Raw genomic sequence first — 17,771 nt, 5'->3', positions numbered from 1 at the left:
ATTTATAGAATGTTACAAAATTAGCTCTTATGGGTTGGGAATATTATTTCATTTAACTTAGTGTTGTTAAAATAAACTTATCAATATTAGCTTGGAGTACCATTTTAAAAATTCTCCATAACACATTTATTATGTATTTATTATACTAGAGGCCCAGTGCATGACATTTGTGCACTGTGTGTGTGTGTCCCTCAGCCTGGCCTGCGCCCCCTTGCAGTCCAGGAGCCCTTGGGGGATGTCCGACTGCTGGCTCAGGCCCACTCCCCACGGGCCTAAGCCGTCAGTCAGACATCCTTAGCGCTGCCGCAGAGGTGGGAGAGGCTCCTGCCACTGCCACTGTTCTCACCAGCTGTGAGCGGTGCTCCCCCTGTGGGAGCGCACTGACCACCAGGGGGCAGCTCCTGCATTGAGCATCTGCCCCCTGGTGGTCAGTGCATGTCATTGCAACTGGCTGTTCTGCTGTTCGGTCGATTTGCATATTAGCCTTTTATTATATAGGAGGAGGATATTTATGTATTTATTACTTCTGTAGATGATTTGCCTACAATAAAAGATCAAAAGATTGGAAATGCTTACAGAATATAACATCTCCAGAGACATCTTAGTTGGCAATCTCTAAGCCTAAATAAATTATTCTTTGCATTATTTAATAAACTTAGAATCAATGGCATAAGACACTTCTTTAGCACTTTTTCTCCACAAATGTTTAATGTTTAACTAGTAAATATATTCAAAAGATGGGAAAACAGGAAGTGATAACACCCATCTAACTTTAACTGGGTACGCATTTTTAGTTTTACAATTACAGGTTTATATGTTTCATATATTTAAGATAAGCTCTGATCCAAATCACAGAACTGTCTGCATCCTTATTATATGCCCAGGACTACATAAATTACTTCATTCAAAAATCAATACTTTCTGACATAAAATTATGCTATTATTTTTTCTATTTTACACCTGGGGAAACTGAAGTTTAGTGGAGTTAAATAATTTGGCCAAGGTCTCACACACAAAGGTCAGAGCCCAGATCAAAAAAACTTATTAATTGCTAAAAACATATGTTGAAGAGATTCCACTTTAGTTGGTTTGTTTTCTTACAGAGTCTTAAAAAAAAAACACAAAAAACTAAGTGCTGATTTTAATAAGCTATATAACATTCTTTATATTTCTAAAAAATACTTAAAGATATAACTTCAAAATATGCATGTCAACTACCATACAACCCAGCAACTGTACTTCTGAGCATTTATCCCAGAGAATTGGAGACTTAATCAGCAAAACAACAAAACCGTACACAAATGTTAGAGTTTTATTCAAAATAAATAACCCAGATGTTCTTCTAGAGGTGAATGGTTAAACAAACTGTGGTGCACCTGTATCATGGACTACTACTCAGCAATAAAAAGAATGAAGTATTGATACATGCCATAGTTTGAGAATTATGCTGAGCAAAAAAAGCCATTTCCAAAGGTTACATACTACATGATTCCACTTATAAAGATTTTTGAAGTGAAAAAATTTTAGAAATGACGAACAGATTAGTGCATATCAGGGGTTGGGGGAACAGATCTAGTATGTGTGTCTATAAAAGGGCAACAAGAGGGATACTTGTGGTAAGGAAAATAATGTTGTATTCTGAATGTATCATGCCAATATCCTGGCTGTGACATTGTTTTATAATTTTGTAAAATGTGCCATTGAGGGAAAATGGGTAAAGAGCACAAAGATATTTATACTATTTCTAATACTACATGTCAATCTACAGTTATCCCAAAATTACAAGTTTAATTTAAAAAATGAGATCTACAGGGAATGTATTTTCACTGCAATAACCAGTTAACTATATATGGTAACTGATTATATATCAAAACAATACAAAGATTAAATACTGTCAATTGATTTACCCTGTAACCTGTATAGAACTTCAACATAAATATTACATTAAAAAGAGGTAGGATTTGATATACTCTAGACCAGGGGTGGGCAAACTTTTTGACTCGAAGGCCACAATGGGTTCTTAAACTGGACCGGAGGGCCGGAACAAAAGCATGGATGGAGTGTTTGTGTGAACTAATATAAATTCAAAGTAAACATCATTACATAAAAGGGTACGGTCTTTTTTTTTTTAGTTTTATTCATTTCAAACGTAGTTTGCCCACGGCTGCTCTAGACATAACTTCTGTATTTTACTGAATGATCAAAACAGATTCTAAATAAAGTACAAGGTTGTATCATGACTTACTACTTCATCTGCAAATCCACCAGCCAGGACAAGAGAATAAGCTCCATCATTACTTCGACCATGAATTCCACCAACATGGGGCCTATGTACACCTGCTTCACTCACCTGTAAAATAAACAGAGTCTCAAAATACCTTTGAACAGTTAATTAACTGTTACATTTACAAAATGCTTTCACATATACCTTTTGACCCAAAAAGCCTCCAATTAAGAACTGCATTGTCACTCAGAGTTCTACTTTTTGCTCAATGATTCCTAAAAGTGCTCAAGCTTAGAATTCTGAGTTTCAAAATAATCATTAAGTAATCTTTTTTTGTCTATTGCTAATAATAGCTCAACTGGGGTAAACAAGAACTTTCTATCAGTGCTACAGATCTCTTCCCTTATTTTTCATTTTTGATTATGCCACTGTTCCCTAGCCATGTCAGAAAGGCAGAGGTCATTTTAGCCTCAATCTTCTCCATTATTGTTCAAACCCATTTATTTGGTCACAAATACTGCTTATTTGATCTCCCAAATCTATCTCTTTCTCCTTTCATGGTTATATTAGTTTGAGTTGTTAATGCTTAAACTAGACCCTGTTTCACGGCCTCCAGTTTTGTTCCTTCAAACCCATTCTACCCACCACAAACAGAATGATCCTTTTAAGAAGAAATCTGCTTAAAATATATTAAATGGTCTGATAGTCAGTCTATAGAGCCCAAGTTAAGTATTACACATTGTCCTCTCTCAATCTGACTCCTATCTCCTTATCTCCAGCTTCTCCTTCATGGAGCCTCTGTGTTTGAACCAAAACTACTCAATGTTATTCAAACATGCTACCCATTTTCTTAGTTTACTCATGCTATTCTACTTCTTCAAAAGCCTACTATTTTTTCCATTTACATTCACATCTGTCTTACTAAACCGAGTCACGTCTTTGTGTATTTCAAACTCCCTCAGAGAAGCACTATAATTCATCTGCTTAACATACAATTGTTCTTAGCAGAGGAAAAGGAGCTAAAACCCATGCCTGAATAGTGGGCTAGGGAAAGAGGCACATACCAGCCATGAGAAGCTGGTATGGGCAACAGAACCTGGAATTAGTCCTTGGAAACACCAGGTACTTCAGAAGATAGGATCACCTGATTCCCAACCTCACCAACCCTGAAGAAAATACATCTATTCTGAATCTTCCCCAATTTCCTAAATGGCAAATTCATCCTTTTAGTTGCTCAGACCAACAACCTCAAAATCATGTTAGACCTTATTAATGGGGCTTTTAGAATTCGGAAATGAATTAGTGACAGGTACACACACACAAAATCAAAGCAAAATCAAAGACAATTAAAAATACAGCCCTGGCCAGTTTGGCTCAGTGGATAGAGCATTGGCCTGTGGACTCTAGGGTTCTGGGTTCCATTCTGATCAAGGGCACATGGCCAGGTTGCGGGCTCGATCCTCAGTAGAGAGTGTGCAGGAGGCAGCCAATCAATGATTCTCTCTCATCATTGATGTTTCTATCTCTCTCTTCCTCTCTAAAATCAATTGAAATATATTTTTAAAAAAATTAAAATAGCCCTAACCGATTTGGCTCAGTGGATAGAGCGTCGGCCTGCGGCCTGAAGGGTCCCGGGTTCGATTCCGGTCAAGGGCATGTACCTTGGTTGCAGGCACATCCCCAGTAGGGGATGTGCAGGAGGCAGCTGATCAATGTTTCTCTCTCATTGATGTTTCTAACTCTCTATCCCTCTCCCTTCCTCTCTGTAAAAAAAATCAATAAAAAAAGTGTTTTTATTGTATTTATATTTTATGATACTGTATTTATTTATAATATTTTTACTGTATTTACATATCCAAAGTCATAATAATATAAACCCTGAATACTGATTTAGCCAAAATTATTTAAACCACTGCATGGATGGGAGGATAAAGTGTGTTTAACTATTCATTTTCTATAGAAGTTAATAAAACTAATAATATATGAAGACAAAAGCAGTTTAAACACATTATTTAGAAATAAGGTGGTAAATCCAGAAGAAAACAACTAAAATGTTAAAGTGGTTGCCTCTGACACATAGAAAATGGGAACAAACAAAGGGTAGGTTTTTAAAATATGCCATGTACTAGTATTTAACTTTTCAAGCTATGTATATGTATCACACTATTTTAATTTTAAAATGTTACCACTGTAGACCCTGGCCGGGACCCTCAGTTGGCTAGAGCATCTTCTCAATACGCCAAAGTTGTGGGTTCAATCCCCGGTCAGGGTACAAACAAAAATCAACCAATGAATGTATAACAACAAATCTCTAATCTCTCTCTCAAATCAATACACACACACACACACACACACACACACACACACACATAAAACCACTCTACTCTTATTTAAAGTTTAATATCCTCTAATTGGAAACTTAAATTTTCTGTAATGATAAAATTAAACTTCTAAACAATAAATCAGTAATAAATACAACAGAGCCTTCTTCAAGGGGAAAAGGTAAGTAATTTTATCCTGAATTTATGGCAGTTCCTCTGACCAATACCTTAACAATCATTCAGGAGGATAAGCCCCAAAGAAAACACCTAAAGTGAGCCTTTTTGAAGTTCAATGACATTAGATGAGAACTTACCACATACATGACTTAAAGAAAAAAAGTTAACATTTCAAATATTAAACTCTTGGCAAGAAAATTTCTTTAGAAAGCTTACCAATAATGCTAACTAACATCACATAACAGAAGAGTAAAATTAAATGATAAAAAGGCTGAAATTAGGCAGAAATGATAAAATTAGGCTGACTAACTTCATGATGCATGTTTCTCTGTCTGCTAAACTATGGGGAAGAGCCTACCCATTATAACAGAAAATCTTGCATTCTAACAACTGAATACCATATGTTACTACATAGGTTAGTCTATTTATAATCAACAGGCAGTGATAGTTTTTACAATTTGAACTATATCCAATTTTACCCTTTCCACTAAGCCAATTTTAAAAATACCTGAACTCTAAATCTCCAAGTCGATCCAACTGGAATCCCAGGAATAGGTCCATAATGATTAGAAGGAACAATGGTACATTCTTTAGTGCGACCAACACAGGCCATTCCCTACAAGTCACAGAACAGCCATTTGAGAAATCAGTTATGTTAAATCTTAAAGCCCTTAAATCCCATACTTGTGAATATAAACCCAACTATATGATTAACAATATAAAACAATTCATGTTAAGTTCAATGGACAATTATCCTATCTAATAATAGACAAAGATTGAAATTAACCATACCTCTGCTACGCTTCCCATTGGCTAATCAGCGAGATATGCAAATTAACCACCACCACCCTGAAGGGTGTGTGAGCAGCTGCAAACAGCCATCATCCCCTCATCCAGGCTGGCCAGGCACCCCAGTGGGGACCCCCACCCTGAAGGGTGTGTGAGCAGCTGCAAACAGCCATCATCCCCTCATCCAGGCTGGCCAGGCACCCCAGTGGGGACCCCCACCCTGAAGGGTGTGTGAGCAGCTGCAAACAGCCATCATCCCCTCATCCAGGCTGGCCAGGCACCCCAGTGGGGACCCCCACCCTGAAGGGTGTGTGAGCAGCTGCAAACAGCCATCATCCCCTCATCCAGGCTGGCCAGGCACCCCAGTGGGGACCCCCACCCTGAAGGGTGTGTGAGCAGCTGCAAACAGCCATCATCCCCTCATCCAGGCTGGCCAGGCACCCCAGTGGGGACCCCCACCCTGAAGGGTGTGTGACCAGCTGCAAACAGCCATCATCCCCTCATCCAGGCTGGCCAGGCACCCCAGTGGGGACCCCCACCCTGAAGGGGGTGTGACCAGCTGCAAACAGCCATCATCCCCTCATCCAGGCTGGCCAGGCACCCCAGTGGGGACCCCCACCCAGAAGGGGGTGTGACCAGCTGCAAACAGCCATCAGCCCCTCACCCAGGCTGGCCAGACACCCAAGTGGGACCCCCACCCTGATCCAGGACACCCTTCAGGGCAAACCAGCCACCCCCACCCATGCACCAGGCCTCTATCCTATATAGTAAAAGGGTAATATGCAAACTGACCCTAACAGCAGAAAGACTGGGAATGACTGGTCACTATGACACACACTGACCACCAGGGGCCAGACGCTCAATGCAGGAGCTGCCCTCTGGTGGTCAGTGCCCTCCCACATGGGGGAGCTCTGCTCAGCCACAAGCCAGGCTGATGGCTGCCAGTACAGCGGTGGTGGTGGGAGCCTCTCCTGCCTCCTCAGCAGCGCTAAGGATGTCAGACTGCAGCTTAGGTCTGCTCCCCACTGGCAAGTGGACATCCCCCAAGGGCTGCTGGACTGCCAGAGGGATGTCTGATTGCCAGCGTAGGCCCAATCCCCCAGGGAGCAGGCTTAAGGCAGCAGGTGGTCATCCCCCGAGGGGTCCCAGACTGCGAGAGGGCACAGGCTGGGCTGAGGGACACCCGAGTGCACAAATTTTTGTGCACCGGGCCTCTAGTCCTATATAATAAAAGCCTAATATGCTAAGTGTCCGACTGTTCGTTCAATCAGTCGCTATGACATGCACTGACCACCAGGGGGCAGATACTCCAACCGGTAGGTTAGCTTGCTGCTGGGGTACAGCTTGCTGCTGGGGACTGGGCGAGATGGGCCAGACACACCCCGGAGCCCTCCCGCGGTCCCTCCCCGACCCCGATTGTGCACGGGGCCCCTAGTAATAACTATAAATTAACAATTAATATCATTAAACAACATATTTGTTAATATTTCTGATACTAACAGTACCATTTATACCATTACTACTATTGTTATTATAACTTGCATTATAGTTATTATAAATATTATAACTAGGAAAAAAAGGGAGACTTTTTTCTTTACCCTGCCCCAATCTCTCCGGCTTCCGGTACTAGCTGATGGCATCTTTGCTTTCTTTTTACTCATCTTAAGTTTTTCACCAGCCTTTACAACTTCACTGGAATCAGTTTTACAGGAAGGACAATACCTTAAAAAAAAAGAGAGAGAGAGAGAGAGAGAGAGAGAGAGAGAGAGAGAGAGAGAATTCTGATAATACTGTATTAAAGCCAATCTATATATATAAAAGCCTACGTGGCCATTATGACCAAATGACTGGTCACTATGATGCACACTGACCACCAGGGGGCAGATGTTCAATGCAGGAGCTGCCCCTGGTGGTCAGTGTGCTCCCACAGTGGGAGCGCTGCTCAGCCAGAAGTCGGGCTCATGGCTGGTGAGCGCAGCTGTGGCAGTGGGAGCCTCTCCCATCTCCGTGGCAGCGCTACCAGGCGGCAGCAGCAGCAGCAGCAGGTGCAGCAGGGCTGGGATGAGTGGCAGCGGAGCTGCGCCCGGCCCTGGCTGGGGTCATCCCCGGCCACCTGCCACTTTGGCACTGCTACATCCCTCGGGAGGATGTTGGACTGCTGGGTTTGGGCCCGATCCCCAGACTGGGAGAGGGCGCAGGCCAGGCTGAGGACCCCACCCATGCACGAATCCATGCAGCAGGCCTCTAGTAACAAAATAATGGCCTTTGTAGGGTAGAATGAGTTTTAAGATATTATAATCAGTGTATACTATAGAGCTTCAGCTGGCACTTAAGTATTAAAGTTTTCAAAATATTTACATGGTTTAGGCTGGTCAAAACAACAAAACAAAAAGTTGTCACTCTCTTAGAGAACATAAAATATTTTACTATCATAAATTCTCAAATTTAATTCAAAAGCCAGACACAGCTGTCCAATTCAAATGGAATTATCTTACCACTAACCCTGAGAATGAAAATTATTCACATAATAGATGATTCTAGACCAGGGGTGGGCAAACTTTTTGACTCGAGGGCCACAATGGGTTCTTAAACTGGACCGGAGGGCCAGAACAAAAGCATGGATGGAGTGTTTGTGTGAACTAATAAAAGGGTACGGTCTTCTTTTTTTTTTTTAGTTTTATTCATTTCAAACGGGCCGGATCCGGCCCGCGGGCCATAGTTTGCCCACGGCTGTTCTAGACTGAACATTGAACTATGTATGCAACCCAAACATCTCCCATCTAAATTGGTTATTAGGATTCTCAAGCGAAAAATGTAAAGTCTACTATAACAAGTATTTAAGGATGTTTATATTAGCCTTAGCCCTAGTTCAATTTTAATTCTTTGTACTTGTTTGTCCTTTAGCTTATTTGTAGTTGGTTACACTGCTGTAACCTGTACAGGCAGACCACTGCAATAAAGTGAGTATTGCAATAAATCAAGTTATAATCTGTTTTCTGGCAGTGTCTTGCCTTCAATGTGTAAAAGACATCTGTGAAGCACAACAAAATAAAGTACAGGCAGTGCTCGGGTTACATCGAACTCGATGTACGTCGTTTTGTGGTTATGTCGCCATCTCCCATTTATTTATAAAAAAAAATTCCGTCATTTTGATGTATGTACATATGTGCTTTATGTTTTTTATTATTTATTTACCACAAGTAAAGGTCAGGAATTGTTATCTTTCTTTTAAATTTTTTTTACTGTTTCACTTCATTACTGCTGTGTATGTGCTCCATGTGAGCGACGTAGGTGCTTATGTAGGTGGGTTCCGACTTACGGCAAAAATTGTGTTACGTCATGCCATAGGAACCGATCTCTGACATAACCTGAGGACCTACTATATGCCTATATATCATTATAAGCCGTCTTAAATCATTTCTAAAAAGCAAAGTATGTCTATAGCATGAAATGGGCTATTCTGTGTCACCAAGGAATGGAATCCTATACAATAAAAGGCCAATATGCAAATCGACCAAACGGTGGAATGACTGGTCGTTATGATGCGCACTGACCACCAGGGGGCAGACACTCAACAATGAGCTGCCCCCTGAAGGTCAGTGCGCTCTCAAACGGGAATGCCACGGGAGCCTCTCCCACCTGTGCTGCAGGTGGGTAGTAAGGAGCGAGGGGTCCCGGACTGTGAGAGGGCCCAGGCAGGGCTGAGGGACCCCCCCGCCCCAATGCATGAATGTCATGTACTGGGCCTCTAGTATCTTAATAAAGATCGTCTGGCCACTCCCATTAATTTTAAATTTGTCTATACTTTCCATTTCATAATTATCTATAGAGCAAAGTTAGGCTGTGAGATACAGACACAAATTCAAGGCAAAATTATGTATAAGAAGGCAATAAATACTATTAAGTGAAATCCCTCCTAATTAGGAAATCAAGAAATCTTCCAAAAACCATTTTTTTAAGAATGTATATTACCTGTTGTGCTAACCTTCATAATGAAAATTTTATCAAAGATCTTATGGTTAAAGCAGGTATTATCTGTCTGATGAAAAAATAAGTTCAGAGATTAAATATCCAAACATGATTTAGAGAAGTAGAAAAGATGTAAGGTTAAGGAGGTCCAGGTGAAGTGAAGGATCTTAGTATCAATGTGGATATATTCCATAGTGTAATCTAAGACAATTTTCTAATTATATGATCCTAAAGTCACCCCTGGAATCCATTCCTTCATCAGGTTTGTTAAGAACCTAATGCCAGGCACTATTTTGATGAGTAAGAGCAAATGTTTGTGATCCAAGTGTCTATACATAGTAGTTAAGGAAAACTAGTCCATACAGTGAATCAATTTCAGAAAAGTGCTAAGTGCTATAAAGGAAATACATCAGTGTTGTATGTGTGCTAAGAGTGATTAGAAATGCCATGTGTCTTTAGAATATAGACTCTGTATTGGAGCAGAGACTGAAGGCATTAAATATGGAGCTAGAGACCAGTTCAGAAGCTGTTGTAATAACTGAATAAAAGTATTAAGGCCATAATACATTGTACTTTAATATAAATTATGCATCTTTGGAAATCTATGTTTGGCAGTTCAAATATCTATTTCACATTCAATTTTAAACGTGGTAACAACAAAAAAACCCTGATAATCATACCATTCCTCTTCAGGGACCTTATCCAAAGGTGGGTTCAGGCAGTAAATATGATAGGCCAGGTTACATTCATCACAAAGAAGCTGCATGCTTGGGTCCTGTTTTTCACCACATTCACGACAGGAGCAATTATGGCAGTTTTTATCTGGGTCTCCGCGACAAAAGTTACATTCAGGTTCATTTCTCCCTAATAAGAACACAATACAGCAAGCCTAGTCTTAAAATCATTTTTGTATCTATGAATCTTCTAAAGAAAAACCCATAAAAATACCACAGCTTTTTTAATGACGAGAAAGGAAGCATAAGAATTAATCAGAGTATGGGACTTTAATAATTAAAGTGCATGAGTCTCATTTTAGATTTATGAATCAAATTTTCAGGGACGGGGCCCAGGCATGTGTCAGTAATAAATCTAACTACACTCCATCATGAGGATAATGCACTTCTGTCTTAAAAATTTATATTGACTAGACTCATGGTTTCCCAAATGTGCACCAATGCAGTGAACTCACTAGGACACCATATCTTATAATTTCAAGGGAAATACAATACTTTGTTGAATAAGTGGCATTTATAACTCAGTTGATTTTATCCAACTTATCAATTGGTTCAAAACTCTGGCAAGTTAAGAAGTACCATTTATTGTCCCTTCCCTATCTAAATCCAAACACCTTTTGACAAAGTGTTCCCTTAGAATTTTAAAATATACATAGGTACACCCAAAAAGTCTTACAGTAATGTTCATAATACCAAAAGTTAATATTAAGTGTCAATCAAAAGAGGAACAGTTGGATAGATTTTATGTCAACTTACAAGAAGTATTAATATAGAGGAAGCCACATTTCAAAAAGGAAATAATTTTTAAATAACACAGAATTATTTAAATATACAAAGATAAATCATATAGAAGAAGATGTCTAGAAATGACATATGCTGTTAGCATGATTGCCTCCTGGGAGTTCTATATTACTTGAATTTATATAGTATGTACATCTGTAAGGAAATTTACCATATCAGAACTAATCTACCAATATAAGGAAAATGGGGGAAAGTACTTGACAAAGGGAATAGAAGAAGAAAAAAAGAGAAAAGGCTACTGATTTTAGTGCTAACTTTTTGACTGACAGCTGCCTGTTCTTGTCAATAAAGATACTTTTGTTTCACTTCCACTAAGGTAGCTTAACACGTAAGTAATGGAAATACAAGAAACCTAAAAGGCATGTTTAGAGTTTTGGTTGGGGAGTGAGTGATCTGATCAATGGAAGTCTGGATGTGGCTCTGAAATGGTTTCTTTACACACAAGTGCAAAGTTGTAGCTATAAAGTGATTAGTATTAGACAGAGAACAGACATACTGAGTGGGAGAAAACAGACATGAGAAAAACCTAGTCACATTAAGTAGGTTTACTCATCAAGTTACCTTTTTTCTTAAGATATAACCATACAAATAGTCATACAGAGTATGCTTTAAGGCAGCAGTCGCCAACCGGTGGTCTGCGGACCACTGGTGGTCCGAGGTCCAAGAGGTTGGCGACTGCTGGTTTAAGGAAACCTTTGGAGCAGCATTCACCAACCGGTGGTCCGTGGACCACTGATGGTCCATGAGGTCCGAAAGGTTGGCGATCGCTGCTTTAAGGTTCTTAACTCAAATCTAGACATATTATTAGCACTGCAGCCTTAAAAAATTAGAAGGGCTGCCCTAGTCAGTTTTGCTCAATGGATAGAGCACTGGCCCACAGACTGAGGAGGGTCCCAGGTTTGATTCCAGTCAAGGGCACATACATTGGTTGCAAGCTCAATCCTCGGCCCTGGTAGGGACGCGCGCAGGAGGCAACCAACTGATGTCTCTTTCACATCGATGTTTCTCTCTCCATCTCTCCCCCTCCTTTCCACTCTCTCTAAAAATCAATGGAAAAATAATATCCTTGGGTGAGGAATAACAATAAAAAAAATTGGAAGGGCTTAGATAGGTAACGTGAAAGTCTATTTATTGGTCTGTTAAAGTTTTTGTCTTATAATCTTGCACAATTGGGGTAAGAAGAGGTTAGACAGGATCTCTTTTGTCTTGAACAGTTCTTTTCCAGAATATATTAAACACTGACATGTGGCATAAAATCAATGGATTGCTCTCCACAAAAAAATCCAGAATTAAGAGTGTGAGACACTAATCTATTTGGAAAGACAGCAATTGAATCATAAATGAAAAGACCTAGAATCTAGTCATACCTGTTACCAACTAGATGCATGATATTAAGCAGTAAAATATGTACAATGAAGAGGTAGGAATACCTTTCAATGATTATATAAATCTCATTTACTACCTCCTAGAAATTCAAGGATCAGTCAGCACTACTATTCTTAGGCTCTACTGGTATAAAAATAGGTCTCATTAGTAAATTAATCTTGGATGGCCATAAAATTACTGAAATATAATTTTTATTTGAACAGAACCTATATTTTTATTTGAACAGAACCTATAGTAGAGAAAATGGCAATAAAATGCCAAGAAGAGAAAATATTTCTCTGAAAACAAATTTTATCATGCAAGAAATCCATTAGACCAAAATGGATCTTAAAACGGCTATCCTGAAAATAAAATTGTATGGGCTAAGTTTTATACTTCCTTAAAAGTTATTCCCTGGCCAATTAAAATGCCAATCACGTACAATACATGTAGTCTAAGCCCAGAAAAAAGTTCATACTTAAAAACTTTCCATCTGCCAATGATAGAGGATGGGCTCCAGGTTTCTCGATCTTGTAGATTTCATTTACAAATTTTATCTGGCAGTCATTTAATTTTCCATCGGGACCCCTGTTTGAAAAAGGAAGAAAGGTTAACTTCTGCCAACAAAATCTACTCAGATGCAAACGATAATTAAGTCAGGTGTAAAAATTCACTGAACTTTGTCTATTTACTAATTGGGATTATAGTTATTCCAAATACTCCGAGTTATTATTTCCAATAGAAAAAAAAGTCCAATAGTAATCAGTTAATATTCAAAGTTAAGTGTAACTTTAATGTAATATTAAGAAAAAATTTAGACACTTCCCTTAGATTATCTGGTAAGAAGATAGCTATCTCACAAATTTAATTTAAAGACTAGATAAATGATACTCTCAATTAAAATGAAAGATTGAAACATATTTCCAATAAATACAGTGAGTTTCTAGGTAAAAATATGACATAATTAAAAAGAAGTCTTTCAGCCCTTGCCAGTGTGGCTCAGTTGGTTGGAACATTGTCCTGTACACCAAAAGGTTGTGGCTTTCATTCCTGGTCAGGGCACATACCTACGTTGTGGGTTTGATCCTTGGTAGGGACACATACAGAAGGCAACCAACTGATGTTTCTCTTTCTCTCTCTCCCTTACCTTCTAAAAATCAATCATGTGTAAGCATGTTGGGTGAAGATTTTTAAAAGTCTTTCAAATACTAAGACATATTTTTCATGGAAACAATCTATGCCTGTTTGCATATACTTCTTCAAAGTTTCCTGTTATGATTGAATATATTTCTCCTTTTAATTTGTCAAGTTTTGCTTTATATTTTTGAAGCTATGTCACTGGGTATATACAGATTTAGAATTCTTAAAGCTTCTTATGAAATGTCGTGTCTCTACTCGTACTTTTGGTACCAAAAGTGTACGTGTGTGTGTGTGTGTGTGTGTGTGTGTGTGTGTGTGTGTGTCTGTGTGTGTATTTAGTTAGCATTTGCTAAATGATATTTTCCATCCTTTCACCCTTTTAGAACTATTAATGTCAAATATAAACAAATGCAGGAAAACTGCATAGACAAATGTATAGTTTTGCTAGAGTTTTAAAGACTATAAATTCCCACACCATCTCTTTCTTCCTTGCAACCTGTTGAAGAACTCCCATCATTTGTCCTATAGTTTCCCACAGTCTTGATTTAGATATTTGCATTCCCAGTGTAGTTTAGTTTTTTTCTGTTGTTTATATTTCCAGTAAATTGGTAGTTAGATGCAGAGCAGTGGACAAAAAACTTGGTCCATTGCTTGTTTTTGTAAGTAAAGTTTTTTTTTTGTAAGTAAAGTTTTACTGAAACAGAGTTACACCTACTCATTTAGGTATTCCCAATGGCTGGTTTCCTGACACAATGGCAGATTTGAGTAGTTTTGACAGAGACCATCTGGCCACCAAAGATTAAACTATTTACTATCTGGACCTTTACAAAATATTTAATCAAATCCATGTTCATTTATTTTGGTAAAACTATTTAATAGGTCTATTTCCACCAGAAAGCACCTAATTATTTAGTTGTCTTTTCCTAAGACAGCAGTGACAGATGCTCAACGCCTAGATTAACTCACTGGGGGTTAGAAAATGGTGATATTCCAGTTCTATCATTCCCTGCTCATTTATTTGCTGGAATCCTATATAATAAAAGCCTAATATGCAAATTGTCCCTTCGGGTGGTCTTTCGACTAGGAGTTCGACCGCTCGCTATGATGTGCACTGACTACCAGAGGGCAGTGCGGAACATGGCAGGTGCCGGCGACGCACTGCGACCTCTCGCTGGCTACCTGGGGTGGAGGTGATGGGGATGGAGGTGTGGTGAGAATGTGGAGTGTCCGCCAAGCTCGCTCTCACTCCCCCTGTTACCCTCTCTGGGATGCCAGGGCAGCCCCCGCGCTCAGGTGCTGGGCACCCACGAGGAACCAGCCCCGCACCCGTGCGGCCTCTTCCAAGTGAGCCAGGTTGCAGCCACCAGGACCACAAGGGCCGGCTGGGCTCCCCGTGGGTTTGTGCAGGAGCTGGTCTGCGAGGGAGAGAGCACGCTGCCCGCCCAGCTTCCATGTGGCACGGCTGGGCGGCCCAGAGGCCCACACTATGCCCCAGCCCGCAGCGTCCGACCCTGCTCACCACATCTCAGGGACTGCACCCATGCATGAATTTTGTGCACCAGGCCTCTAGTAATTCCATAAAGAAAAACTTCAAGAGAATTCAAAAATGGTGGCGGAGGAAGTGGAAGCTACACTGACATGCTCCCAGGACCAAAGTGGAATTACAACTAAAATACAGAAAAACCATCCTGAATAATCAACTAAAGACTAGCTGGAGAGAACCGTGATAACTAAGCATGGAAAATAGAGACCACATAGAGACTGGTAGGAAGTGAGGAGGCACAAGAGGGATGGCTGGGAATGTTACAAAATAGTGACCTGAAGGCTGTATCAAATATAAAGATACTGAAGATCAATGAGGGAAAAGTGGGCTTCTCGATTAATGGTAAGTTATTATCCATGTATATCATGGTAAGTTAGTGTTCGTTTCAGCAGCACATACACTTAAAAAATCAAGGTAAGTTAAACCCTCACACTGTACACAAAAACCTACTCCAAGTAAATGAAAGACCTAGAGAAAGGCACAACCACAAGTTTTTAAAGGTAACAGTGGAGTGTCTTTATGCTTTCTGGGTAGGGAAAAGTTTCTCCCTCCCTCTTCTATATTTTATTGAGATATAATTGACATAGCATGGTATAAGTTAAAGTATATGACATAATAATCTAACATATATATACACTGACAAATGATTACCACAAAAGGTTTAGTTAACATCCATTACCTCACATAGTTATGATTTTTTTTTCTTGATGAGAATTTTTAAGATCTACTATCTTAGCAACTTTCAAATACACAATACACTAATGTTAACTATAGTCACCATGGTATTCATACCATTCATAACTGGAAGTTTGTACCTTTTGAATATCTTCACTCGTTTCATCCCACCATCCATAACCCCTCAACTCTAGAAAGTTTCTTAAGCAAGAAGGTTTCTTATAGAAAGTATAAGCTTAAGAAAAAATGTTTGATAAATTCAACTATTTAAAATTAAGAACACTATGCAAGCATTAAAGAGAAAAGATAAGCCATAGGATTGGAGAAGATATTTTCTCCACATATAACTGAAATGGTCAAGTTTCCACAATTAGAACTCAGTAAGACAGACTCCCCAAGTAACAATAAAACACCAATGTTTGGTCCTCACAAAAGATATCCAAATTGCCAATAAGCATGAGGTTCTTAATGTCATTAGTCATCAGGGAAATAAAAAGGGAATTTTCATATTGTTATGGAAGTATATATAATCCAGTACAACTACTTAAATATTTGGTTCTATCTATTAAAGTTGAAGATGCACAGTTTTTACAACCAAGCAATTCTACCTCTGCACAAGATGTGCACTACAAAAATTAATGCAACGTAAGCACTGGGACACATATAATGTCATGGCAGCACTGTGTGTCTATCAATAGCAGAATACATTCACTCCAATTATTTACCCACTATTTCCAGTGAGGGGAAAAGATTTCTAACCATAAAAAAAAAAATTCCAATCCACAAGTCACACTGGATCCTTTTTGGCTTTGTGTCCTTAACATGTCTAGTAAAAAATTAAATGACAAAGAACATAATGCTTTATAGGACAGTGTGTTTTACTGTTAGGATAACTATCACATAATTTTTCTCTCTAGTGAGCTAGTATCTGCCCATCTATAATTTCTACTCAATCTTACTTGTAGTCCCCCAAATCACTTATTAACCATAAGTGATTCTGTACCTCGGAATCACTTGGGGAAGTTTTTTTTGTTTGTTTTTTTAGCTCAATGTGATGTACTGCTATCTTCTCCTATTGTGTATACATGCTTTTTTGTACTTCCTGCACTCAAGTACCTTATAAGACTTCCTATATAACCAATTTATATAGGTGCTTTCTCCTTTTCTTCATGATTTGTATCCATATCAGAATTTCAAGTGGCTTGGAAGTCTATAATTGAGTCGCATCCTAATTCTGGCAATAAAATCACACTTGTGTTTGGATAAAGTTCTGCAACTGTTTTCTAAAATATAAACTATTTTCAGCACATCACACAACATTCTTTTTCTTTATCTTAGGAGTCAGCAAACATTTTCCCATCAAGGGTAATAGGGTAAGTAGTTTAGGTTTTAAAAGCCAAGATAGTCTCAGTTCCAACGACCCAACAATTCTGTTGAGTACAAAAACAGCCATAGAGAATACATAAATGAATGGGCATTGCTGTGATTCAATAAACTTTTCATAACAACAGGCAGTCAGTGGGCTGTAGTTTATAGACTGCTGCTTTATTATTAACCATAAGCAGATGCTTGATCCCAGATTTGTTACCTCAATGTTATCATAGATATATCCATAATATGTAATCTACACTAATAAAAGACAAACATGCAAATTGACCACACCTTTGCTACACCTTAAGCCACGCCCACCTGCCAATCAGAGCGACTATATGCAAATTAACCCAACCAAGATGGCGGCCGGCAGCCATGGAGCTGGAGCAAGCAGGAGGCTTGGTTGCCCCAATGATGGAGGAAGCCAAGCTTCCCGCCTGCCAAGACTGGCTCTGAGCTCCACTCAAAGCAACGAAGTTTCAATTATAGAAGGTAAATAAATCCTAGAATTAAAAAAAAAGAAAAAAGGAAAAAATGAGAGGCTGGGAGCTTCCGTCGCCGGGGGGGCTTGGCCAGCCTAAAAACAGCCCTCAGCCTCTCACCCAGACTGGCCAGGCACCCCAGTGGGGACCCCCCACCCTAAAGGGGGTGTGGCCAGCCTG

The 17,771-nt window shown here is 39.5% G+C and overlaps 1 protein-coding gene across 1 annotated transcript in view; it reads right to left on the bottom strand.

Annotated features, from left to right (window-relative positions):
- UHRF2 (ubiquitin-like with PHD and ring finger domains 2, E3 ubiquitin protein ligase) overlaps nucleotides 1-17,771 on the bottom strand; it is a 59,367-nt gene that overhangs the window by 14,542 nt on the left and 27,054 nt on the right. The window contains exons 5-9 of the mRNA XM_014535713.1: nucleotides 12,859-12,968; nucleotides 10,161-10,344; nucleotides 7,110-7,233; nucleotides 5,231-5,338; nucleotides 2,246-2,350 (exon numbers count right to left, since the gene is read on the bottom strand). Coding sequence (XP_014391199.1) covers nucleotides 2,246-2,350; nucleotides 5,231-5,338; nucleotides 7,110-7,233; nucleotides 10,161-10,344; nucleotides 12,859-12,968 — 631 coding nt within the window. The remainder of the gene's footprint in view (nucleotides 1-2,245; nucleotides 2,351-5,230; nucleotides 5,339-7,109; nucleotides 7,234-10,160; nucleotides 10,345-12,858; nucleotides 12,969-17,771) is intronic.

Source organism: Myotis brandtii, unplaced genomic scaffold (genome assembly GCF_000412655.1).
Source record: "Myotis brandtii unplaced genomic scaffold, ASM41265v1 scaffold149, whole genome shotgun sequence".
Taxonomy (NCBI): domain Eukaryota; kingdom Metazoa; phylum Chordata; class Mammalia; order Chiroptera; family Vespertilionidae; genus Myotis; species Myotis brandtii.
Note: the sequence above shows the minus strand (reverse complement) of the source record. Positions and strands in the feature narration are given on the sequence as shown.